This window comes from Mus pahari, chromosome 10, assembly GCF_900095145.1.
Source record: "Mus pahari chromosome 10, PAHARI_EIJ_v1.1, whole genome shotgun sequence".
In the NCBI taxonomy this organism is placed as follows: Eukaryota; Metazoa; Chordata; class Mammalia; order Rodentia; family Muridae; genus Mus; species Mus pahari.
In genome coordinates, this window is record NC_034599.1 from 111536146 (window position 1) to 111562490 (window position 26345).

Genomic DNA, 26345 nt, shown 5'->3' on the forward strand with positions numbered 1-26345 from the left:
CTGGCTTTGCCATCTGGGTGCTACGGTTACTGGCTTGTGTTCCTCTGCCTGGTCAGTGTCCATATCCCTGGTGTAGAGATGAGAAAATTGGGGTCCAGAGGAAGCTGATGAAGGTCTTACTGAGGGTGTATTAAGCACAGGGAGTGTTGTTGGCCCTTAAAGTGCAGCGTAGGTTTCCCTATTTGGCCTGTTTTTGTTGGCACAGTGCTTCCTTTGTGATCAATGGGGGCACAAGGAAAGACATCCAGTTACTACGTTATGATCTGATGGCTTTTCAGGACATTATAGACATCTAGTGTCACACTTCATGTCACACGTGTTTGGTTGGTTGGTTGGTTGGTTTTGTCTTCTTAGATGCAATCTAGAGGCAAGCCCCGCGGTCACTGAGAGCAGACAGCGTTAGCCTGGTGACACTCAGCCAGAGGCAGGTCTGCTCTGCAGCCCGGGTCTCTCTCCATCCCCCACATTCAGCTTTCATAGCTTAGCTGCTCATGTTCTATCACTGGTTATGATATGAGCGTTTCAGCCGTCAGTTCTCAGCTGGAGCATTCACTGAAATGTGACTGTCTCATGCCAGGGAGGAAATGTAACCCAGTGTGGACCAAGCTGAATAGATGCTCGTTGTTACACAGCTTGCAGGCTGACGCTTCTGAAGTGGGAAGAGGCAAAATCTTGCTTTCTAATCCTGAGTGGAATCAACCACTAATGGGCTAAAAAAAAAAATGTTTATTTTACTTTTAGTTTTGTGTGTGTGTGTGTGTGTGTGTGTGTGTGTATGCACACATGTGTGCACATGCACATGTGTGTAGGTAGGTATGCGCATATGAGTCCAGTGCCTGTGACAGCCAAGAGGGGATGTCGGATCCCCTGGACCTAGAAGTGTAACTCTAGCAAGAGCAGTCAGTAGCTACTCTTAACAGTTGAGCCATCTCTCCAGATGCTTTTCCTTGTAATTTTTTTATTGCCCAAAATATACATAACAACCATTGTAACCATTTTTGAAGTGTGCCTCATTCTTGTCCACGCTGGGCAGCTGCCACCTCTCTCCAGCAGTCTTTCATGGCTCCTATCTGAAACCGTCCCTGGTCAACAGCGGTTTTCCATCTCTTTCTTCTCCAGCTCCTGGCAGGTACCTCCCCACTTTCTCCATGAGTTTGCTCACTCTGGGCACAAGCAGAATCATCCACTATGTGACTTGCTAACTTCATTTAGCCCTGTTTTCTCAGGGCATACTCTGTATTCTAGAATGTATCAACATGTCTTTCCATTTCAAGGCAGCGTAATATTCCTTTGTAGCCATACAGCAACATTTTAAACAACCCATTTTCCCCGTGATGGTAAACCTTCCTCTGGAAAGACAGTATAAGAGGCAGCAGAAATGGGTAAGATAGACGCCAACAGCCCCACCCTTCGCTGCTGACTGAGGCTAACGCAGAAGCCCTGTGGTGTTAGCTGTGAACAATGTCGCCCTGACCTGCAAAATGGACGTAAAAGGTCAAAACTATTAAATATTCTCTGTAATCCTTTTCTTCTCATCAAATGCCCTTCTTGCTTAATTGCTTGATGCAGTTGGCTTTCAGGACTTGCCACAGTCAACTCGGGAACTGCTTCAAGAAGTTTTTCCTTCTTCCTCTCTAACCTTGCTATTTATAGCCTAACTCTTATTTCCCACGTAGACGGAAGTCCATCAGAACGGAAGGTAGTTTATCTTCTCTTCCCTTTGGGGGAGGTAAATGCTCATTTTATTACTAATGACCTGTCTGCTAATAAGCACGGCCCCTACATTTTTGCTTTATCTTCAGTTACTGAGAGATTTATTACTCCTTGGTAAGACTTGAAAATAATTTAAGGCTAGAAAGCTATTTTTCCCAGATACTTTATTTTCTAGCTGAGCTGAACAACTGGAAAATGACTTTGGGATCAGTGTGTTAAGACGAGTTTTGAGCAGGAGACAGGTCTGAGATTAATGTGCTTACTGCGTGAGGATGAGCTGACTTCAGATCCTCGGTACCCACATAAAGACCAGGGTGGCGCTTTATGTCTGATACCTGCACTGGGATGGGAGCCTCACCAGCCATGCTAGCCACAACCAGGAGCTCGGGTTTCAGTAAGAGATCTCGTCAAAACCTAGGAAGTGATAGAAGAAGACACCTAAGGTCAGCTTTGGTCTCCCCGTGTGCATACATGCTTAAGGACACACGTGCGCGCCTACATACTAGCTTTGCCAAAAGCTAAACATAGAGCTATCATATGAGTAGTATACTGTCCTATTTCTGTCTGTATACATGAAGGACTCTACACTCACAGGGACATCTGCATATCCATGCTCACTGTGGTGCCAGCCAAAGAGCCAAGGTATAAGACAGACTACATGCCAATCAAAAGGATACACACAGAAAGTTGTATATACATATGCACACGTGTGTGTGTGTGTGTGTGTGTGTGTGTATGAATTGTGTCATTAAAAAGTGAAATTCTGTCATTTAATACAAATTAGATAAAGCCTGAGATTACCATTTGAGTGAAATAAGTCAGACTTGTAAAGACAAATTGTATGCTTGTGTGTTCTTTGTGGGTTGTCATAATTAGTTTCTGCCAGCTTAGCACAAACCTAGACATAAATCGGAAGACAGAATCTCAGTGAGGAACTGCATCTTTCAGATTGGCCTGCGAATATGTCTGTTTCTTGGTTGCTGATGGCTGTGACTCCAGCCTAGCGTGAGCAGGACCCCCCCAGGGGCAGGTGTCCTGGGCTGTATAAGAGTGACCCTGAGCAAGCCAGGGGGAAGCAAGCCAGTGGACCGCACCTCTCAGTGGTCTCCACTTCTGTATCTGCCTTGTGTCCCTGCCTCGGCTTCCGTAGGTGATGGGCTGTGAGCTGTAAGATGAAATAAAGCACGTTTCTCCTCAAGCTGTTTTAGACCAGTGTTTCATCATAGCCACAACCTAGGTCCTAGAAGTATTTATAGATACACAAGAGTATGTGTGTACCTGAATACCTATAAGCATTGATTCCTAAATCATTGTTTAATGTTCAACTGTTAAAGCACTTAGCATTCCTTGGTCATGCCCTCCTCTTTCCCTCCACACAAGAGAGAGAGAGACAGAGAGAGAGAGAGAGAGAGAGACAGAGAGACAGAGAGACAGAGAGACAGAGAGACAGAGAGACTGATTATTTGGCTTTGGAAAATCGTATTTTCTCCAACATGTAATGGAAAGTGAGAGTCTTATGAAGAATGTATGCACCATTGATCTATGTAGATCTAAGGGTTTACCCTTAGCATCCAGTTCAGTGGCTTTCTAATGTTAATCACGATTCACTAGCTTCAGAGTAGACTGTGGGCCTTAGAAGCCCTTGCTTCTCTTCATTTCGGAATTGCCTTCTGTTTAGACAGGGTTTGTGAAACCAGCAGCTAAACCAAGAGAAAGGCTGCCTACCACTTTGTAAGGAGGAGCCCGGGACTTGATGAGTTGAAGTGTGTGATGCCAGCCATGCACATCGAAGCCACCCACATAAGAGGGGTCTCCAAACTGTTGCCAGGTCCTCTTGCTTAGCCCCATCTTAGTTCAGTGGCCTCTGTTTCCCTAGGTCAAACGGATGGGCACATTATAGAGAAGGTGAGCCCCTGTCATAGAGTCTGTTTCTCCTGTGTCATTGAGGTAGATACATGTTCTGTCCTGTAACAGCGGGAGGGCACCTAGTACTTTGCTGTTCTCTCTGTGTGGCTATGTCTGTGGGGACAACTCATGACTAAGTAGGCAAGCCCAGGGTCACCTGGACCCACTGCCTTTGTGTTTGTGCAGAAAGGGTCTTCCTGGGAACACAGGAGGCTGAAGGTCATATGCAGCTTCTCCTGGCTTCCTCCACCATGTACTTCCTGGACTGCTCAATAGAGACAAGGGTGTGACTCATGTTCTTGGGCTCAGCTCTACTGGGGTCAGCCCCTTGCCCCAGGCTCTACCCAGTCCTCTTCTACAGCTTTGTGCATAGGGCATTCCTCCAACTCAAGTGTAGATAAGCAGAACAATGTGTTTACATTTTTATTTGAAAGAACATTTTAAGTATTTGACTATATTAGCACAACTCTTTGGGTACTAGACCCTTAGCGTCTGTAAGATATTGTCTCTGAGTTTGTTTAGTTTAGACACAGTGTCTCATGCTGCCCTTAATGATCTTGAACTCTTGATCCTCCTGCCTCCGCCATCTGAATGCTAAGGTTTTAGACATGTGCAACCATGCCCAAGTCACGAGGAACCCAGGCAGGCCTTTAGCACACACACAAGCACTCTACCAGAAGAACTCCATGCCCAGTCCCATGATGTCTAGTTTCCTGTTACTGAAAAGGATTGGAGTGTCTGGGCTTAGCAATGGGGGTGGGGTTCAAGTCCCCATGGCTTGCTGTTGCTGTGTCCAGAGACGGATGGGGGCAGAGGGTCCTCGGTAAAGCTCCTCACTCTGCTTCAGAAGGCTTCCCTCTGTTCAGTGGTCACGAGCACAGGCACCCTGACGTCCCATTGCTGTAGCCTTCAGGAATGGGCTGTCTCATGTGTGCTATGTGACTGCTCTCAGGTCTTCAGAGAGTCATAGCAAGAGTGGCGTGGACTGAAGAGATGGATGCTCTGTCCTGCTTCTCCTACAGTCTACAGTGAACACAGAGCTGCCCAGGGTAGAGTCAGTGTGGAAAGCCCAGAGGAATCTGTGCTGTGGGTCTTCCCCCCTCATCGCACCCTTGTATGTCCTTAGATCTTGGGTTAGTGATAGCATTGGCTCTGGAATCCATAATTCTCAGCACTTGGAACACAGAGCCTTTTTAAGCAGTGCTGAATAGCACTGAGGGAGCATGACTGATGGGAGGTGGGAAGGGTTAATGAGGCCATGGGGTACAGAGAGATTCAGAGTTCAGGACCTTGGTGGCAGGAGAGCCACCATGCATGGTCCTTGTGGACTTCTACCTGGGTCTCTAGTCCAATACAAGTGTGTGACCAGGTGACAGAGCACAGTCAAGTACAGTGGGGTAAATGATACCAGCCTATCGTGCAGACATTTAGGCAAATAAACTCATCATTTTTGTGATGGGAAGTCTATCATCTGTGTCTCGTTACATGTACCCGTAAGGTCACCTGGGCAGAGAAGCCGAGCGGGCACCAGGAAGGTTGTAGACTCCTGGGGCATCTAGAAGAGAATAAATGAGAAGAGAGTAGCCAGGCCACCATTGTTCCCGTGTGTGGTCATGGTGGGACAGAAGGCCAAAGGAAAATACACAGTCCCGCTTCACATTGAGAGAGCTTGTGACAAAATCCTAGCGGATTCTGGGAGGTTGGGATGTGGCCTGTCCTCTAGAAGGGATTTCTGGGTAGCAGGGTCCAGGTGGGGCCCCACATTTGCCCTCCCTCTGAAGCTTTCAGACCTAGTAACCAGGAATGACTAAGCTCCTGCTGGTATGCCCCACACCCCCTAGCCCTGGAATAGGACAGTGTCAGCTTGGAGAAATGGTGGCTGTTCTCCAAACAGTGTTCCCTGCTACCTGAGGCTGGAGTGCTAGTGACAACATCCCCCTGTAGGACGTTTGCCTGGGCCAGGACGAGGGTGTCTTAGAAACTTTGGCTCTCAGTGCAGGGATCACCCTCCCAATCTGGAAGGCATTGACAGAAGCATGGTGGTGTTTCTCTGTGAACTGTCTTTAGAGTCTCCGTTATAAAGAGACTTCAAGTGCTTTGAAAAGAATAACATTTGCACATAATTGATATTGCATCAAATTTATAAGGCTAAATGGTGTCAGGCAAGATGGTCTCATTGGGCTCTTAATGTCCGAGTCTCCTTGATTGTCTCATGGTCAAGAGTTACAGTCACAGGGCTGGGGAGAAGCTCAACTTGTAAAGTGCCTAGCCTGTAAGCATGAGAACCCAAGTTCCACTCCCAGAGGGGTGCAGTGGTTTGGGCTTGTCATCTCAGAATCACTGGTGGACCAGCCTAGCATAGCCAGTGATCTTGAGGTCATGAGAAGCCATGCCTCAAAAACCAAAGGGGGATGGCTCTGGAAGAGTAGTGCCCAAGGCTGTCCACCTCCCTTCACACACGTTCTCACATGTGCAGCTGTGTGTTAACTTGCATCCAAACACCGGACCCAAAGAGGAACACATATGCACATACACATGCAAGAATTACAATGGCTTGTTTAGCTTTAGAGTCTGTAGGGTGAAAAAAACCCATTTACCTGGCATTCCAATCTTTAAACCTAACTGCTTAAGATGGACATTTCAATCTTTTTTGCTGTTGTTCTATTTTTAAAAAGACTTGTTTTATTTGTGTGCGTGCATGCGTGTGTGCATGGCTGTCTTAGTTAGGGTTTTAAGGCTGTGAACAGATATCATGACCAAGGCAATTCTTATAAAAACAACATTTAATTAGGGCTGGCTTACAGGTTCAGAGGTTCAGTCCATTATCTCCAAGGTGGGAACATGGCAGCATCCAGGCAGGCATGGTATAGGAGGAGCTAAGAGTTCTACATCTTCATCTGAAGGCTGCTAGCAGAATACTGGCTTCCAGGCAGCTAGGATGAGGGTCTTAGAGCCCACATCCACAGTGACACACTTACTCCAACAGGGCCACACCTTCTAATAGTGCTACTCTGTAGACCAAGCATATACAAACCATCACAGTGTGTATGTGTGTGTGTGTGTGTGTGTGTACTCACATATGTGCAGGTGCCAGAGGAAGGTGTACAATCTCCTGGGAAGTAGTTGTGAGCAGCCCAGCACGGGTGCTGGGAATTAAACTCAGATCTTCAGGAAGAGCAGCAGGTGTCCTTCACTGCTGAGCCATCTCTCTAGCTAGTCCCACATTGTGCTATTTGAGGCAAGATTTATTTTCCCTTTGTACCATCTCCATGCCCTGCCATTGACATAAGGTTTATTTCTTTGCTCATATCTTCTACCTCAGCCCCCAGTGTAAGATTTTGGGCTGCGTCTGGCAGCCGGGGAATCTTCTGCATAGTGACCAGACAGGACAAGTTGGGAAGAACTGATGTTAGCCTCACAGAGGAGAGGTGTAACTCAATTAACATTCTGTTGTAATTTAGCCTGTATAAATGGTCACTTACTGGAAAAACGTTCCCGGCTTTGTGGTGTGTTGTTGGAAATTGAATTTCTCCCTCTATTTCCCCGGAGTCTTTTTTCCCTTCTGCCTGGAGCGCACACTTGGAGCTTCAGGAAGCAGAGTCCTTTTGCAATCACGGCTTCCTTGTTCCTCCAAATTATTTATTTAGTGTCTTTCAAAACATAATTCCATTACCTTTAATGGTACTAGAGGCTCACTAAGAGCCTTGGGACAGTGCAGGGGGTCACTGGGTTATTTACTGGGCTGCCCCAGCCTGCTAGTCTCCAGCTATATTATTGCCACACCATCGGAAAGGCTTGAGGGGCCTCTTGTGTCTTTACCCCCGAGATGACTTCAGTCAGTCAGTCAACCTCTTGATCTTGCAAAATCACTCACTTTGCAAAACCTCCATTAGGCCACAGAGATAAAAGACCATGGGTTAAGTAGCTGTGTGACCCTTGATGACTTGCTTTACCTCTCTGAGAATTGGTACTCTTAGCTCTTGAAGAATGGAGAGATATGTTTGGAGGGACAGGAGACCCACAGAATTGATGGGAGGGAGGGAGGGGGAGGGAGGAAGGCAAAGCCTGGGACCTGACAAAGACCCTCAGGTGGCCTCCCTGTTCCTGTATGACTTAGAGCAAAGGAACAGAAATGTCCCCTTTGCTGAATGGTGTGCCTGTGGCTGCATGATCAATTGTGTTTATGTGTGTCAGCGTGTGCACATGTGTGCAGTCCTGCACGTGGAAGGCAGAAGTCAACCTCATATGCCACCTACCTTGATTTTTGAGACAGGTCCCTCGCTGGCTTTGAGTCTCACCACACAGGCAGCAGATGTCCTCCTGGGTCTGCCTCTCTAGCGCTGGGATTACAAGTGTGTACGCGCTCTGCTTTTTTTGAAAGCACTGTTTCTGGGGACTGAACAAAGGCCCACATGCTTCCACCATTCAGCTAATCCCCCAGGCCTGGCTCGGCTTCCTTCTGGCCCCTGGGGCTCTCTGTGCTTCTTGCACACAGGGCAGATGAGGCCCAGTGCACACACTAGGTCCACACATCTCCAGAGTGTGACTGCGTGTTGGGATCAGTCTTCTCTTCCTCAGCACACAGGTGGATGGCTTGCTTCTGGTTGCTTAGGAGAAGAAAGACTGTCCTGAGTGACTCTCTGGGGGGTGGGGGGTGGAGGGTGGGGGTGGGGGAGCTGGCTTCCTTCCAGGGGACTCCACATGGGAATGTCCACAGACTTCCATTTCTAAATCCTGTTTTTAACTCCCCGGGCCCTCTAGGGACCTTAGTCCTCTCTGAAGTCAATGGCATAATTGTCACCAGCCTCCTGGCTAATGACTTTGGCTGTCATTCCCCTTTCTCCTCATAAATGGAGGTAATCCTCTGGGGCACTTGGCAGCCTGGCCACCTGATGGCTTCAGAGCCTCAGTTTTTGAGTCTTGGAGTCCTAAGACCATCTTCCTGTGCCTCAGCCTGGACCTTATCCCTGGGTCAAGCCTAAAGAGGCATGGGGGAAGTGGCCAGATCGGCACGTGCCTGACACATACTGACATGGCTGTGGTCTGCTTCTCTCTCTCCCTCCCTCCAGAGTATAAGAAGAAGTATGGGGAGGAACACGGCTCCTGCCAGGCCGGGATAGCAGGCTTCTTCACTGAGGTGGGTGTCAGCCATGTGGCTTTTCTTTCTCTCCCCTTCCTGGTGTTTGGTCCTTTCCATTCTGTGGTTGGGGTGGCCCCTGAAGATGGGATTTCTGGTGTCCTGGGTATTGTAGATTCTTGTGTGACTCCGCACAGTGTCTACCCAGAGTCCACCCCGAACCTCCACAGGGTCCTGAGTGAGTAGACTCTGCTATTTCTAGCAGGGGCGTTATCTTAACCCGAGAAGGGCACCGGCTGAGCTGGGCTGGCTGGGTGGAGGGCTGGGCTGGCTCGTGGGGGAATTCCTACAGAAGTTGGCTCCATCTGAGATCTGTGGAAGAAGCTGACAACGGTTTGAAGATATGTCAGTCACCTGGGTGTCTCCTCACACCATATCCACTTCCTTAGCAGAGAGACTCAATTTTACACACATCGAGCTTTCCAGTGCTTGAATTCAGAAAGCCTCTACTCTGGCATGTCCCCAGGTGACAGGAACAGAGTGATTACTTACAGCGAGGACATTTTTAAGGCACCGTTTTCTCTATCAGAAATACACCTCCCTATTTTGTGCATGCGCCCATGTGTAAGGGTAAGCCTATCATGGCTCGTGTATGGAGGTCAAAGGGCAACTTGCACACGTTGGTTCTCTCCTTCCACCATGTGTATATATGTGTGTATATGCAAGTGAGTGCAGTGTCCACAGAGGCCAGAAGAGGGCATCAGATCCCCTGGTTGGTTGTGAGCTGCCTGATGTAGGTGCTGGAAGGGGAGCAAGCATTCTTAACTGCTGGGTCATCTTTCCAGGCCCTGTTGTTAGTTTGTTTGTTCTTATCACTATCAAATGTGCATAATATACCTTCTCCCATTTAACCGTTTTAAAGCCAGTGGCTTTTAATGAATTCACTACTGTGGAGGTTTTTTCACTCCAGCCTGGGTCCTTCCTTGAGTGGTACCATATGTTTCTGCCCAGCAGCCTGAGGGATTTAGCAAAGCAAAACCTGACCTTCTGACCCCATGGCCTCCTATTACCTGGAAGGCAGAAGCTCACATTCTTTGTCACTGCCCAGGGCCTGACTCTCAGGGACCCTGTGCCCTTTCCTCCTGAAGGGACATACACCACATTGAGGGGGCAGGAAAGGGAGCACTCTCTGGCCCCAGGGCTTTCTTTCTGAGGAACCTCTTGGCAGCATCAGGAGTAGGATTGTTTACCTTTTCAGAGAAGCTCTCTAGAGTCAAAGAGAAGGCAGACGCAGTGATACAGTGTCGAGTCCAGAGGCAACAAAGAAACGACAGATAGTTTCACCAGCTGCACTCTCCAACTGGTGAACACCAGGTGCTTTGCCTCCAACCCTGCCTTCAGTAGCTTGCCACGCCCATTCACACCAGTGCCTTTTCCCACTCTCCCTACCAGCGATGTTCAACGTGTGCCCCAGCATCTCCATGGGTTTGGGTTTATTTCTCCAAAGTAAAAATGCATTTAAAACATTATAAATTTACTTTTGCAAATTTATCACATTTGCACAGTTCTCAAGCAGGCATGCCAAGTTCTGTTCTGTTGCAATGTCAAAAGGATGGACCTGCCTGGTCTACACAGAGTTCCATACTGGGTTCTGGGATTGGCACCACCATTTGATATAGCTCTTGAAGTTAAGAGGAGAATCTACCCCTATCTCCCTCTCTCCTTTCCCACAAGTCTACAGTCCACCCAGTGAGACACGTTTTCTCTCTGCCTCCTCCCTCCCCACCCCAGAGCCCTCGTCATCTTTTCCTGGGCTGGCCTCCTGACAGGAGTACCTCAGAGCTACCTTCTCCAGGCAGTGAAGGCATCACAGTTCTCCTTGCTCGGATGTCCAGTGTCTTCCCATCTGTTTTTGATGAAACCTAAACTCTGTCCTTCCCTCAGCCTCCTGCCTCTATGTAGTAGCATCCGAGGGTGTTCAACCATTGAGTTTTGGTATATCCTGTTTTCCTGTATGAGGCACTGGGCTACTCATAGTGTTGCTTTGAGAACATTTTTGGGCACAGAGGCTGGCCTTGGGCAGAGTTAGGCCTTGAGTGACTCAGCTCAGGGTGATGTGGAGATATTTCCCTCGAGGATAGAGGAGAGGGTTTATTCATGGCAGAAATCAGAACTCACTAAGCTCTTGACCAGAACTGAAAGACAAGGATTCATGTTGGGGAGGTATCTTTTTGGCCCTGGCTGGTAAGTTGGAGAGACTGGGTCATTAGAGATTGTTAGAAGGGGGATTGCAAAGGGCAGGGAGGCAGGGATGTGTAGGAGCGGCCTGGGCAGCAGTGTAAGGTAAGGGCGACCAGAAGGAGGGAACAGGGACTTGGAGCCCGAGAAAACCTCAGCACCTTGTCATGGGCCTTCCGGGCTCTGCAGAGAAGCAGGAACAGAGCCTTGGGAGCACAGGAGAGGATGGATAGCTCTGAGTGGGAGGACCCCTCCCTCTACCACATAGTTCCCCAGCCCTAACCATTGTCTACCGGCTTGCCTGGGTCTCAGCCTTAGCTTTGGTTCCCAGGCCTTGGCCCTGCAAACGGCAGTTCTTTGAACTCTCTGCTTCCCTCATTTCTGGAACTTCAGCTGTCGGCAACTGAACAGGAAATGTAGTTGAAAGGGTCAGGCAGGCTCGTTCTCCTCCTCTGCCCTCCGGCTGACCTCCACACTGGGCTGCCATGAGGTGTAGCTTGCTGGATGTGGCCACTATGGGTCAGAGCATTCCCACCCAAGATGTCTGTTTGACCTGTGGTCAGTGTCCCTAAGGACATCAACCCTCTCCAAGTTAAATGCCTCATGTCCTTAAGGATAAAGGACTTCTGTAACACTTTGTAGACCAGAATGGCAGAGGCGATATACTCCAGGCTTCTAGAGAAGACATGGGCTGACCCACCATGGAGATGTCAGGGGGACATTTCTTGGTTCAGATTTAATAGTATATGGTGGCAAGCAGACAAAGGCTGGTGGCTCCTTTCAGTCACATCTAGGTGACACTGTACCATAAAGGAAACTGGAGAAAGGCCCACAGTGTTTATCGAGGGACTGGATTTAGGCACCTACGACTTTTGCTTATGTGCATTTGTGTGCAACATTAGCATTGGCTGTTTCTTAATATGGTGAAGAGTTTAGAATTGATCACACTTTCCTGACATTTGAGAATGGAACCAAAAAGGATCCAGCCACCAGCCACCAGCCACCAGCCACCAGCCACCAGCCACCAGCCACCAGCCACAGTGAATAGAAAAATCCAAACCCAAGGGCTTTCAGGAAGGTAGCATCTCTCTTGTGTACAGCATACAGCGGGACTGTCACAGCTTTGGCTGAGCTTGCAGACTTGGACAGAGATGAGACAATGTGACAACTAAAAGAAGAGGGGGAAGAGCAGGAGCTTTGTCTTCATGTTCGAATTTTTAAACTTTATTGTTTTTATTCATGTGTATATATATATGCATATGTATGCATAATATACATGTGTATATGCATGTATAGAGGCCAAAGTCAGCTTCATGTGGCATCACTGTTCCTTGGGAGCCGTTTACCTTATTTTTTGAGTCAGGGTCTCTCAATGAAAGACCTGAAATTTGTCAATTAGGCTGACTGACTAGTGAACCCCGGCCTTTCTCATCGTCCCCAGGGCTGGTGTTATAGGAATATGCCTCCACACCTGGTGTTGTGGACTGTCAAGTCCCCATGCTTCATGCTTCGAGGCAAGTGCTTAGGGGCAGCCTCTCCAGCCCCGCTTTAAGGAATGAGACTACTTTGTTTATAAGATTCCTTTGTTTATGTACTTTGTAACACTTAAGAGGTGACAGGAGATAGTAGGCATCTACTTAGTTTTTCTTCTGGATAAAGGCAAATCCCAGGGAAACATCCCTCCCCTCACCCAGGGCCCTGCAGAGCCTTTGCAAGCTCCTGCTGCTCTCAAAGGCTTGGTTTAGAACAAGCCACAGATGAAGAGAATTGTGTTTACAACTGGTCCTAAGGCCATCACTCATGCTCCTCTGTGCCCTCTGTGCTTGGGCATTGATTACAATTCCTTTTAAAGCTCCAGACCAGAAAAATAGTCTCTCTCCTCTAAGGAACTCATGGTTTATCTTTCAAATACCCTTTGAGAACTGGCAGTGTTCTTATACCAGTGTGAGGGAAGTAAGTGGATGGGTATCTTAGTTAGGGTTTTAATGCTGTAAACAGATACCATGACCAAGGCAACTCTCATAAGGACAACATTTAATTGGGGCCGGTTATTATCATCAAGGCAGAAGCATGGCAGCATCCAGGCAGCCATGGTGTAGGAGATGCTGAGAGTTCTCCATCTTCATGTGAAGGCTACTAGGAGAAGACTGACTTCCAGAGGGCTAGGAGAATGATCTTAAAGACCACACCCACAGTGACACACCTACTCCAACAAGGTCACACCTCCAAATAGCACCACTCCCTGGGCCAAGCATATTCAAACCAGGACACTGGTTGAGTGATTGTGCATTGTGCCACCTTTTCCTTGTGAGCATGGAAATGATCTTTCTCATGAAGGTAGAAAGGAAAGAGGATGAGGTAGAGAGAAGAGAAAATGGCTTCCCATAGTTCTATGGGCCAATGAGGAGGGGGCCATAAACACGTGGAGACTCAGCCTCCTGGTATGTGTCTGTGTATTCATCTAGGTATGTCACTCAAAATTTAATAATCTCGATAAAAACTCATGTACCCTGAGAAGTCTCTCGGTGCTTTATGTCTTCTGTTACAGTTTTTATTTTGTTTTATATAGCTATTTTCTTTATTAAAGACTTGCTTGAGTGTCTGCATATGTGTATCTGAACCATGTGTGTTCATGCTGTATTTTTTGTTGTTGTTTAACTATTAATTTACAAAAGCATTAGGTTTCATTGCTATTTTTTAAAGAAAATTGTTTTTGTTGTTCCTTTAACATTCTGACTTCTTTTCCATATTTAAAATTTTACTTATTTATTATTGTGTATGCGTACAGACACACTTGATGTTTGCATGCATGTATGCAGGTGAGACTGCCACAGGACATATTGCGTGATTGAGGACAACTTTCAGGAGTCAGCTCTCCTTCCACCTGGGATTGGGGGGATGGAACTTGGGTGGTCAGGTTTTTGTAAAACCTTTTTTACCAACTGAGTCATTTTTCTAGCCAATACTTGTATTGGGACAACATCCCATGCAACTTAGGTTAGCTCTGAACTCGCTAAGTAGAGAAGGCTGGCCCTGAACTCCTACTGGGATCACAGGAGTGCACCACCATGCTAGGCTTGATATTGTTGTATTCTCAAGCACTGTTCCCTGGAGTCATGTGATTTAGGAACAGCATCTATTGCTCACCATTCTGAATTTTATCTTAGGGTGAAGCTGGGAGAGGGGGCATGCAGTTGCTTCAGTGGCCAAAACGGGGACTTGGTCTGTCTCTCATTCTCTCTCCTTGCTTAGTAATTTCATATTTTGGCCTGGAAATCCTAGCAACATGATTGCTGAGGACCTGGTACCATATGTGTTGCCATAACGAGGCATTTTGAATTTCTTTGCTGTGACTATGGCTCTCAATGTATCACCTAATCCTCTCTGTTTCCTTTGGATTTCTCCCTCTAGGAGCTGGTGGTCATGGGTGCTCCAGGTTCATTTTATTGGGCTGGGACACTCAAGGTGCTGAATCTCACAGACAACACATATTTTAAATTGAACGATGAAGCGATTATGAACAGACGGTATACTTATCTGGGTGAGTATCTGGGGAGTCTGGTGGTAATGAGGTGAACCATGAGGGATCTCCAACAACAAGAGCTCATGGATTATTGCTCTAATAATAGAAAGAAGCAGTAGTTGGCCTTAACATCCATCAGTCTAATTAGTCACACTTCTATTAGAGTTCCTTAGCATCTAGTTGCACACATGGGTGGGAGAGAGGGGAACAAAAGAGGAAGGCAGTCCAAACTGGGTGGTTTTCTCAAAATCTGATGGGTGAGCTTCCAGGGGAACAAGCATTTCCTCTCCTTGGTTTGGCAGTCAGTCACGTTCAGATAGTCAGATATGAAATAAGCTGGACTGAACCCTGGCTTTCCCTGGACATCATTTAAAGTGATGTGTCTGCTTCCTGGTCATGAGTAGAGACAGTAAGAACTGGGAACTTCCATGGCAGCGAGCAACCTGATGCAGAGCCTTACTCAAAGGCTCTGAGATTTCTCTCTCTCTTTTTCAGTTTTTTTTTTTTTTAACTATCTAGAAAGAAGGTTGACATGGTTTAACTTAGCAGCCATCAGGCACGCGTGGTCCTGGGCTGGGTGCGGTGGCGTGTCTCCATGTTCTTGCTCCTCCAGAGCCCACTGCCTCTGCAGGAAGTGCGGAATCAAGGACATTTGAGTCATTCTGCACTGCATAGCGAGATGCCATGTCAAAAAATCGGGGGTGGGGGAAGGAAGAAAGGCAGAAGTAAGAAAGGAAAGAAAGAAAGAAGGAAGGGGAGGGAGGAAAAGAAGGAGCAAGGGAGAAAGGGAGGGAGGGAAACAGGAGGAGAGGGAGGGTGCGGAGAGGAGCCATGCTCCTTTAAGAACAGAGATAAGCTGTGATCCTAGCATTCTGGAGGCAGAAGCAGGAGGATCATGAATTTGAGGTCAACTTGGGCTACTTAGGAAGACCCTGTCTCAAAAAAAAACAAAACAAAACAAAAAAACAAAACAAACAAACAAAAAAAACAAACAAAAAATAAAAAATAAGACAAAACACAGAGTTGGGCTGCCTTTGTTTGTGTGACAGTATCGTCTCTCTTCTTCAATCCAGGCCTCAAGTGGACCGAAAAGGAAACTTAAGTTAGAAAGGTTAATACTGACAAAACAATGTGTCTTTCATGGCTGTTGTATATAAATGAATCCAAGGGAACATCCTGACCCCCTTTTCGCATACAGAATTTTCTGGAAAGACCATGTTAGGCGTGTGTAAGGAGCTGGGGACTTGCCATTCCCAGCACGACTGTTAGACGGAATAGCATAGACCCAACAGCAATTTATAAGCTTTGAGATGTTCCCTCATCCAGCTCCTTCATCCACCACTTGCCAAGCATCGGCTCAGCGTCTGTGCTTGGTGTGTAATTCCTTCTAATCTCGGAAACAGCCTTACAAGACAGCTATCACCACTGCCGTGTACGGTTCATAGAGGGAGAAGTGTGAAGGCGTTATGCGACTTGGTGGTGAATCCAGTTACAAACCCGTGGTTTAAGGGCTGAAGCCCCAACCCCAGGGTATGCTCTTGCCTCTAGTACTGAATCTCCAACGAAGCTAGGAACACCACCAGGGTGGGGGCTTTGCCTCACATTTCGGGACGATGTATATTTGATGTATAGATGGGACTCAGCAGTGAGTCAGAAACGTAAGGGAAGGCACAAGGAAGCTGCAGCTGGTTGGTGGCTTTAGGTTTGGGGACAGGTCCTGAGAACTCTGGGACCTGTGGTTTCTCTCCGAGGCCCTTATCTGCTACAGGGATTAGCATGGAGCAGTTGAAGTGGGGTATCACTCATGGTAGTCTTGGGCGAAGTGAGCCTTTGGGAAAGGTCAACCATGTGGAAAACAGGAGATAACTATGCTAAAGTGATTGAGGTTGACACATGTCACAACAGTCAGTGTATAATCGGAGCAGTGGGGTTGGAGGTCATGAGAAAACTTGAATGACAGACAACAGGCATAGTTTGGATTGGTGGAGATGTGGGTTTGGCCTTCCAGATGGTTTTCGGAAGGCAAGAGACATTTAAATCAAGCTCACAGGGACATTCTCTGTTGTTTCCAGGTTCCTTTCAGACCCAGATTCATTGGCTTCCTGTTTGCTCACCTGTCTATACATCTGTCCACCATCAGTTCTTACTCATCCCTTAAAAAGGGCATGGCATAGTTTCTAACTTTAGCTTCTCTGGAGTCAGACACATTGGGTTTGAGTCTTGCTTCATAATATTGGGCATGGTTGTTTTTTTTTTTTTTTTTTAAAGATTTATTTATTTATTATGTGTAAGTACAGTACACTGTAGCTGTCTTCAGACACTCTAGAAGAGGGCGCCAGATCTTGTTATGGATGGTTGTGAGCCACCATGTGGTTGCTGGGATTTGAACTCCGGACCTTGGGAAGAGCAGTCGGGTGTGCTCTTACCCACTGAGCCATCTCACCAGCCCGGGGCATGGTTGTTTAACCATGTATTATCTATAATAATACAACAAGGATCTATATCTATAGCAACAAAAAAGAATATTAAAATATTTTGTAGTACTAGGAATCAAACCCAGGGCCTTGTAGATACCAAGCAAGCCCTATTCTACCACCAAGCTGACCCCAAGCCCTCTGCTCATTTTCTTGACTTGGACGGGGAATATGTGTGGTCACTCATGGAACTGTACCCTTTAGCATGTGGACTGTGTCATTAGAATTACATTTTCCCAAAGTAAAAAACACACGGAGTATTTAGCACCCTGCTTGTTCCATGGAGCATAGTCTGAAGGCATGATCCTCCCAGTGTCCCTGTGAGCATGCCTTTCTGTGAGACAAGATATTTAATATGAAAACATTGGCAGTTCCATTTGTCTTCCAGAAGGCGCATGTCCCAAGAAAAACTAGAATGTACTGTCTACACACCTACCTAGGAAATGCTTTCTTCTGCTGCATATTGTTTCTTATCTGACCTCCTTTCCCAAGCGTGTCTTTGCTTTCTACCCATCCTGTTCAGGCTATGCAGTGACGGCTGGTCACTTCTCTCATCCATCCATCACTGATGTGGTAGGAGGTGCCCCACAGGATGAAGGCATTGGAAAGGTAAGGAGAGAGGCAGAGGAGGGGTGGTACATGCTTCCCTGGAGGGGATTTCTAGTTTGCTTTGCCCTGGACACTCTCCAGATACGCTGATGTATAGGTGACGGGCTGGCTGACCGGTAGCCCTGTCTTCCTCTGCCCACACTGAGAGTTCACCTTGAGTGTAGATGTTATTCTTTGCCAATTCTCTTCTTGGCAACTGACTTTGTGTGTTGACATCATGGGTCCCCTTCCACCCCCACCCAAGAGGGAGATCCGCATCCAGTGCTATACAAGTTCAAATCCCACCATCTTCCCGAGCCTCTGCCTCGATGGGATCTGATCTCATCTGCAAGGTCTTCGGAGCTCTGTGATGGCAGGCTTTTGCTTGTTTCCCCAATGTTCTCATGCCAGGGTAACTGAGGTTAGCCTGGGAGTGTGTAGACATGGCTTTCTCCAAGAAGGTAGAGGACACTGTGGAACTATGGCCTCTAAGGGCTCACTATGGGGAGCTGTGGCTGTTGACATTGTCAGTCCTGCTCAGGAGCCCACTTTTATCTTGCTGGCTGAACTCATCACTCTTCTCATTGCTGTGACCCAATGCCTGTCAGGAAGCAATTTAGGGAAAGGCGGCTTTGTCGTGGCTTAGAGTCTGAGGAGATACACTCCATCATGATGCCGAAGATGTGGCGGCAGACAGGAAGCTGTCTGGTCACATTGCATCTGCGTTCCAGAAGCAGAAAGCTCACCTCAAGGCCTGATCCCACAGACCTTCAGCGAGGCTCCACCTCCCAAGCCTCCCGAACAGTGACGTCAGCTGAGAGCCAGGTGTTCAAGCCCGTGAGCCTGTGGAGGACATTTAATGCTCAAACCACAGTGTTGGGGAAACCTGAACAGTGGTGTATGCTTTGGGCCTGTAGTCCAACGGGTAGACTGGGGATCTGTCTGACCATTCTCCTGGTTCGGAGAAGTAGGATCCTGAGTTCTGGACCATCGCGGTGGTTAATGAGAACCTTCAGCCAAGAGGTCAGACAGCTAAGAAGCATCAGCTGACCACACTTGCCTGAGATGTGCTCATGATGTCCTCTCTGCAGATTATCTGGGGTGGGAGGCAGCAGTCGCTGCCCGTGCTTCAGGAGAAGGGTGCTGTGGAGAGAGGTCCTTTGAAAATGAAACCAAATGTCAGGGTGCTGAGGCAGAGGCTGTGGAGGACTGCATAGTTGAACTCTGATAACTTCTGTTCAGAACTGGCTCATGTCTGAGTCACATGAATTCCTGTACATCATGGAAGAAAATGCCCCAATGGCCATGGCGCCTCCTGGGGAGGAAGCAGGGTCACTGGACCTCTCCATTGTGACCTTTAGGATTTGGGTCATCTTCATCTTTTGGCGTGAGAACACCAAGGCCTTCATACCAATGTGCTGGTCCTTAGCCAAGTGAAGGGCCCTCTGCTCTGCTTCTTATCTGCTCATCTCTGCATCAGATGTAAGTGGAGGGGCTGGAGCCATGGCTCAGTGATTAAGAGTGCTTGCTGCCCTGGTAGTAGGGTTCAGTTCCCAGAACCCACGCAAGCAGCTCACAGTCCCCTGTCACTCCAGATCCAGGAGATCCCGTGCCCTCTTCTGGCCTCTCCACATACCACACACATGTGGTGCACATTCAAACACACACACAAACAGAGAGAGAGAGAGAGAGAGAGAGAGAGAGAGAGAGAGAGAGAGAGAGAGAGCAAGCAAGAGAGAGCGAGCGAGCACTGGTTGTTCTTGCAGAGAACCATAGTAAGATTCCCAGCACCCACATGGTGGCTCACAACCATCTTTAACTCCAGTTCCAGGGTGTGGGCAGCAGGCATGCATGTAATGTACATATACACATGCAGGCAGAATTCATAGTGCTAAGGGCTCTGAAAAAAAATCCACAATAAAGGGATTTATTTAATGTTCACTTGTTTATTTTCCCAAACTAAGCTCATACAAATTCCATAATTCTAAATCCGATGTGGAATCAGTTTGGGGAGGTTACCTCCAGTGCCAGCATTCACCCATTTCATTTGTCTTAGGTCAGGCCATCCATTAAAGCTTAATTCCTGGGACTGACGGAGTTCATTTCGAGAAGGCTTGTCTATCTCCTAAGGGTGGAATCACTTAGTTCTAACTGGGGAGACTTCCAGACCTTATTGTGCATGCTTTCTCCAAGCTGTGTGGCTCAGGAGCTGTGGAGGCCCTTTCTGCCCCAGGGTTGGGGGAACGCTTTCTTAGCAAATTGCTGCGAGTTCTGTTCATACCTTTGTCATAAATCCATGTGCTCACATCTGTGGGAAGCAACAGGAAGATACTGATGAATACCTTTAGTTAGAGCTTTCATCCTGACTAGCATTTTTCTTTTTTTTCTAATTCCATAGGTTTATATATTTAGAGCCGACCGAAGATCAGGGACCTTAATAAAGATCTTTCAGGCATCAGGAAAAAAGGTGAGTTCTTAACGTGGTTCATGTAAGAGTCAGTTCCCTTAGAGGACATGTATAATGTAGGGTTTCTGCTTGTCTGAGGAGATGTAGCCAATGAGTTTCTACATGACTAAGCTACAGATGTGCTTTAAAAGGTGTCACAGTCCAGGCGCTGGCATGCAAATGAGGCATGCTGTCTCTCTGTCCCCTCCCTTCACCTTTGTCTCCCTCTGGCAGTCTCTTGCACACGCATCGCCAACCCACAAAGATCAGTACTGTCAAGGGCAGGCACAGAAGCGATCACTTTCAAGGGATGCAGGTGGACGGATGTTTCTCATTGTTCCTGTCTCGTCTGCCTGATGCTGTCTTCTCCTCGCATCATTGTCATACCACCCCTGTCTTTATGTGACAGCTGTCATACCACAACTGTCACATAAAGAAAATTCCTACGTACAGGGATGTTCAGCCTTCAGCCTCTAGGCTGTGTGTACCACAGGCTAGCCGTGAGTGCGGTACAGCACACATTACAAAGTTCCTAAAATACTGTGAGGTGGGTTTTGTTTGTTTGCTTGTTTGCTTGCTTGTTTGTTTGATTTTGTAACTCTATCCCACCATCCTCAGATATAAACTTTTTGGGTAATGACTTTGTCTTCTTAGGACATTGAGTATAAAATAACCGCAAAGCCTGTCTTGAAGAAGAGTTCTCTACCGGGGACACTCTACCATTCCCACCTCCCTCCCTGCTTCCTGAAAGTTTCCATTGTAACCCACGAGATTAAGTCAGTAGATTGGTTCCGTGATTCACTCACTTCCTTTTCCTGGGCCTCCCATCCTGCCTGTGCTTTTGTAGCATAGATCAGCAGGAAGGTGTTGCTGAGCTCAGGGGCTTATGGGGATGAGGTTGAGGCCAGGAGGATTGTGAGATTGTATGGAGGCTGGTGGAGGCCTTAGTTGTCTCTGGGACAAAGCTTAGGATGAGGGAGGGAGGTGCCAGGAAGCTTTACCCACAGTTTTCCTGTCACGAGGGGAAACAATGATTGTCCCTTCCTGGCCCACTTTTCCTGGTTCCCACTTCATTCCTGCTTCGAGTTGTTCTTGCTACACAGCAGCCTGGAAACATCTCATGGTGTCCCAAAGGTGAACGGTATTAGGAGTTCCAAAACCCTCACTTACATACAGGTGTTATTTTTTTTCTTATGGTTTCTATTTTAGTAGCTTTAATGTGTACACTCAGTATATAGTGATCATAAGCTTTGCATGAAAAAAAATGTACCCACAAACCCAGTTTTGCTTTTAACTCTCAGAAGTGTGCTGGCATGTTATTTTAACATTTCCCAAACCCCAAAATATTAGCATCAGAAAGTAACCATGAAAATTTATTGCAAAATAAATTTTCTAAGCAGCCCTAAAGTTGGAAAAGAGATAGCTACATAAATAAATAAATAAAAAAGAGCCCCCTAAACCCAAGTAGAGGTGACTACCTATAATAAATGGCTGGTGGGGTCCACTGTGGAGAATGCGCCTACACTTGCCAGTGTGAGCGTCCCTTCAGAGTGGTTACAGACCAGGGACAGCCTCCATGCCAGATGCCGAGTGTCCTATTATCAATCCGGTTAGGTCTGGAGTGTGGCTTCCTTGGCCAGTTGTGCCCCAGTGAGTCAGCTTTGGGCAGTGATGTGAAAGCGGATGCTGTAGTCTTTGAGAACCCTTGTCTCAGCTGCCTGAGGAGCCAATGCATTGGGCTGTAGGGCAGAGTCAGGTTCTTCCATGCAGAGAATGACTGGCTAATGTACTTTACCCCAGCTCCATAGCCATCTTCCGCCTAAGTCTCCCATCCCCCTCCTATTCCCACTCTCCCTCCTTCTCTCTCTCTCTCTCTCTCTCTCTCTCTCTCTCTCTCTCTGTGTATGTGTGGTCATGTGGATATGCACATGTATGTGCATGCATGCATGCTGGTGTACATGTATGCATATGAATGCATATGTCTTCCTCAGTCACTCTCTACCTGATTTTTGAGAGAGGCCCTCAGTTGGGCTGGCTGGCCTGTGAGCTCCAGAGATGGATCCAACTGTCTCTGCTTCCTCAGCACCAGGATTAAAGATGCTCAGACTCAGGTCTTCACGCTTGCACGGCACAGGATTCCTTTATACGTGCATCACAGAACTGTATATTAGCTTAGGAACTCTCATTTGCTAAGCAAAGCTCTCGTACACTGTGCTATATCCTTAGCTATTTTGTAACCATTACTTAAAAAATGTATTTTTATAATTTTACACTATGTGTACACGTGTGTGGGTGTGTGAACATGAGTGCTGCTACACTTGTGAGCCAGAGATGTCATATCTTGAAGGTAGAGGGGCTTGGGAGCTGTTCAGTGTGGGTGCAGGGAACAGAACTCGGGATCTCTGCAGGAGATAGAGGTATGCTCTCAGCCACTGAGCCATCTCTCCAGCCCCCATTTTACTTAAGGGAGGACCTTGCTAAGCCCTTGTACTTCCGGTTCCCCTACTTCAGCCTTCTCAGTAGCTGGAATCACAGCCCGGGACTACCAATCCTGTAGCAATTAGTCTAAAAAAAAAAGAAACACATTCCAGTCAACATTTAGATCTTCCCTTGGGAATGGAGAAGCAGATGTGCTGGGAGCCAGCTCTCCTGGTGATGGTAGTGAGCTGTAGCTGGGTGGGGCTACCTCAGCCAGCCTGTGGGCTCCAGGTTGCTGTGGTCTCCGGCACTCTGTGTCATGAGTTAGACACATGATTTACAACTCAGACACCTCTTAGCTCATGTAAGCACACTTGAGCTGCTAGTTCTCATTTTATTTGTTTCATCCAGGTAAAAGTCTGGATCTTTGGGCTTTGTGTTTGAGCCTTTGGATATAAAATAAAAATAACAGATGCTGGGGCCAGGGACCTGGCTCGATTGGTAGAGTCTTGCTGTACATGGATAAGGAGGAGAGTACAATCCTTGGATCACACAGAATGCATGTGGTAAAGCCACGAGTGATATCATGCTCCTGTAATCTCAGTGCTGGGGAGGTGGAGATGGGTATATGTACCTGCACACGTATGTGTGTGAACAGGCACACACATGTGCACATATACACAGATATACACACAATCATATAAAGTAGCAGGAGCTGATTACATTCTGATTCAAGAAGATACAGTACAAATGGGCCCTGTGTCCCTATCTGTCAAACAGCCTTGAGCTTCTTGTTTCTTTGTCTTGTCTGCTTGTGCCCCATCTCTTACTCCGCGGAAGGCTGGAGAGGATGTGTGCCCCATGTCATATTTTCCTGCCTTTTTCTGTTATGAGATTTCATGTTCCTACTTACTTTGGCTTGTCAAATGTCTGGTTCGGGAGCACAGACACAAACATGGTGTCTCATTCTCTGGGAGCTAGCCTATTTACTGTTCCCTTACAGGGCTCTAGGAAAGGGGCCTGTAAGCTGGCTGGCTTTGAGTGGGAGGTCCTCAGGAGCTGGCTACATGCTCATTGTTTGGCTGACACAGCTTCTGAGGGGCTGGGGACACGTGCTTCCTAAGCTAGTGGACTGATGAAGCCAGGGCCTTGGTGTATAAGGACAGACCCTGAACACGTTGTCATGATGACTTGGTTACAGATGGGCTCTTACTTCGGCTCCTCCTTGTGTGCAGTCGACCTGAACATGGATGGCCTCTCTGACCTGCTCGTGGGGGCCCCCATGTTTTCTGAGATTAGAGATGAGGGGCAGGTCACCGTCTACCTCAACCAAGGACATGTGAGTACAAAGTGGGCAATGAGGAGGTAGGGGTTGGGGAGTGACATCGGTGTCGTCATGTGACACAAACCCACTGGACCCCACTGGAGGGAAAGCATGCATTGGGCCATGTTACCCAGAGGAGATGAAGGCCTGGGTCCTGCATGGAAAAGTTTAATGATCCATTAGTGGACAATTGCATACAATGTGACACTTCAGTGTGGGACCCAGGGAGAGTCTTAATGACTATTGGTTACTGTTTCAGATTCTCCTGCTTTCTCTAAGTGATGTCACTGTGATATACGCATGGTTGTAAGGGTCTCCGTTTTTCAGATGAGATAAACCAAGGCTCAGAAAGGTTAGCTCCCTTGTCTCTAACCTTACAGCTAGAAAGTAATGAGGCTGAGATTTGAGCCTCAGCAGGCTGGCTTCATTCTCTCCAGGCTGCACCACCTCTCTGAGAGTTCCTTTGCCTCTTTCTGGAGAGCATAGAGGGGCTAGGATACCTCCGAGGAGTCCTGAGAAAGTAGTAGGAATTGAGTGGAAAGGTGAAGTGGACTGGGCCCGAGCTTCCAACAGGAAGATGCGTGTGTGGGTTGATCGTTGAGGTAGTAGTAGGACCTTTACCCAGGTCAGCAAGGACATGCTGGACACCAGCTGATAAACTAGCCAAGGGCTGTAAGCATAATGTCCCTTATTCTGTAGTATCGCAAAGTGGGGAGCGAGATGCAAAGATGCCTCTCTCTCTCCTCGGCAGCTGGTGGAGGGGAGAGTGGGTGGGGCCTTGAGAGGAAGGGCCGAACAGCAATTAGAAGTGGCAGGGGACCCATGAGGAAGCAGAATCCAAGTGTTCAAGCACACATGCCCCACCCCCATCTATCATCTTACTGCGACATGACTAACTACTCTATGCGCCAGGGACTTGTTTCTAGTGACCCATAGCCCACTCGGTTAGTAATTATACTGCTCTATGGGGGAGTGAAGATGTAGGTAGGCCTGAGCTCAAATCTAAACCTTGCCAAATCGTTTATGCAAAGAATATGATCCCCCATTTCCTCCTCTACAAAGTAGGAAGTGCCATATGCTCTAACCTGGAGGGCTGTGCCATATATGGGTAGATGTACATAGAAGGCCTTGGGATTTCCCCCGCCACACTAACAGGAAGAGTTACAATGCTGGCCATCTGTGCCCAGGGGTTCTTGGATTTAACCAACCACAGACTAAGCACAAGGGACAAGAAGTCCGTTGTGTGCTACTAAACATGCTTGGACTTCCCTTGCTGTTGCTCCCTGAATGATGTAGTGTAAAACCTATTTGCATATCGTTTGCATTGTATTGGACATTGTGAGTCGTCTAGACATGGTGTAAGGATAGGGGAGGTTTTATGCAAATGCCACACTGTTTTATATAAGAAATTTGGACATTTAAGGTTTTAGTATGCTAGGAGTCCTGACAACAGCACCCCCAGATACCAAGGGACAACCATTTTTTGTGTTTTGAGGAGGGGTCTCACTGATTCAATAAATCAAATCATCACGTCTTTATGTATTTTTTAAACTGTATATTCTGTTTATAGTAGTAGAAATGTAGTCACAACAAAAGACAGACCATGGTGTGGTGGACTGTGGGCAAACAGTAGGCCCAAAGCGCCTCCACACCGGGGAGGTCTAAAGATTCTTAAGCCGGAAGATGCCATGTGTAATGATGTCCTGGTATTTCTATATCAGTTATTCATGGGGACCATGGGCATTCTCAAATGGCTTCTGCTACCGTATACACCCTTGACCCCTCTCAGTGTTTGCCCAGGAATCTTAAAGCTGAGCCACATGTGGTAGACCTCTCACCCCAGAGGTACTGGGGATAGAAACAGGACCCTCTCACAAGGTTACTAATGACTACCCTGTGCAAAGCAACCTCAGGGAGTTTTAGGAAAAGGCACAAGAGAGGGGAAAATAGACAAATGTGTACTCCTTTGGTTACCAGAGTCTACAGTTTCTACCCCTCACCTCTCTACCAAAAGCTAGAGTCAAAAATTTGAGAAAGGAAATAGATTCATTCAAGACTGTCTTAGTTAGGGTTTTACTGCTGTGAACAGACACCATGACCATGGCAAGTCCTATAAAAACAACATTTAATTGGGGCTGGCTTACAGGTTCAGAGGTTCAGTCCATTATCATCAAGGTGGGAGCATGGCAGTTTCCAGGCAGGCATGGCGCAGGCAGAGCTGAGAGTTCTACATCTTTATCTGAAGGCTGCTAGTGGAAGACTGACTTCCAGGCACCTAGGGTGAGAGTATTAAGCCTACACCCACAGTGACACACCTACTCCAACCAGGTCACACCTCCAAATGGTGCCACTCCCTGGTCCAAGAATATACAAACCATCACATTCCACTCTCTGGTCCCCATAGACTTGTTCAAGCACATGAGTCTGGGGGGGGCATACTTAAACAAAGCATAATGCAAAATGCATTTAGTCCAACTTTCAAAGTCCTCATAGTCTATAGCAGTCTCAACAATGCTAAAAGTCCAAAGTTCAAGGTCTCTTCTGAGATTCACCCAATCACTTAACTGTAATCCCCAAAGAAAGACAGGAAACCAGCTGGGCAAACTCCAAACTCTGCATCTCCATGGCTGATGTCAAAG

General features: G+C 47.3%; 1 protein-coding gene across 1 annotated transcript in view; it reads left to right on the forward strand.

Annotated features, from left to right (window-relative positions):
* The window catches only part of Itga9 (integrin subunit alpha 9), a 293314-nt gene that overhangs the window by 37824 nt on the left and 229145 nt on the right, over nucleotides 1-26345 (forward strand). The window contains exons 5-9 of the mRNA XM_021207169.2: nucleotides 8688-8755; nucleotides 14345-14474; nucleotides 17454-17539; nucleotides 19917-19985; nucleotides 23584-23721. Of these exons, the coding sequence (XP_021062828.1) occupies nucleotides 8688-8755; nucleotides 14345-14474; nucleotides 17454-17539; nucleotides 19917-19985; nucleotides 23584-23721 (491 nt within the window). The remainder of the gene's footprint in view (nucleotides 1-8687; nucleotides 8756-14344; nucleotides 14475-17453; nucleotides 17540-19916; nucleotides 19986-23583; nucleotides 23722-26345) is intronic.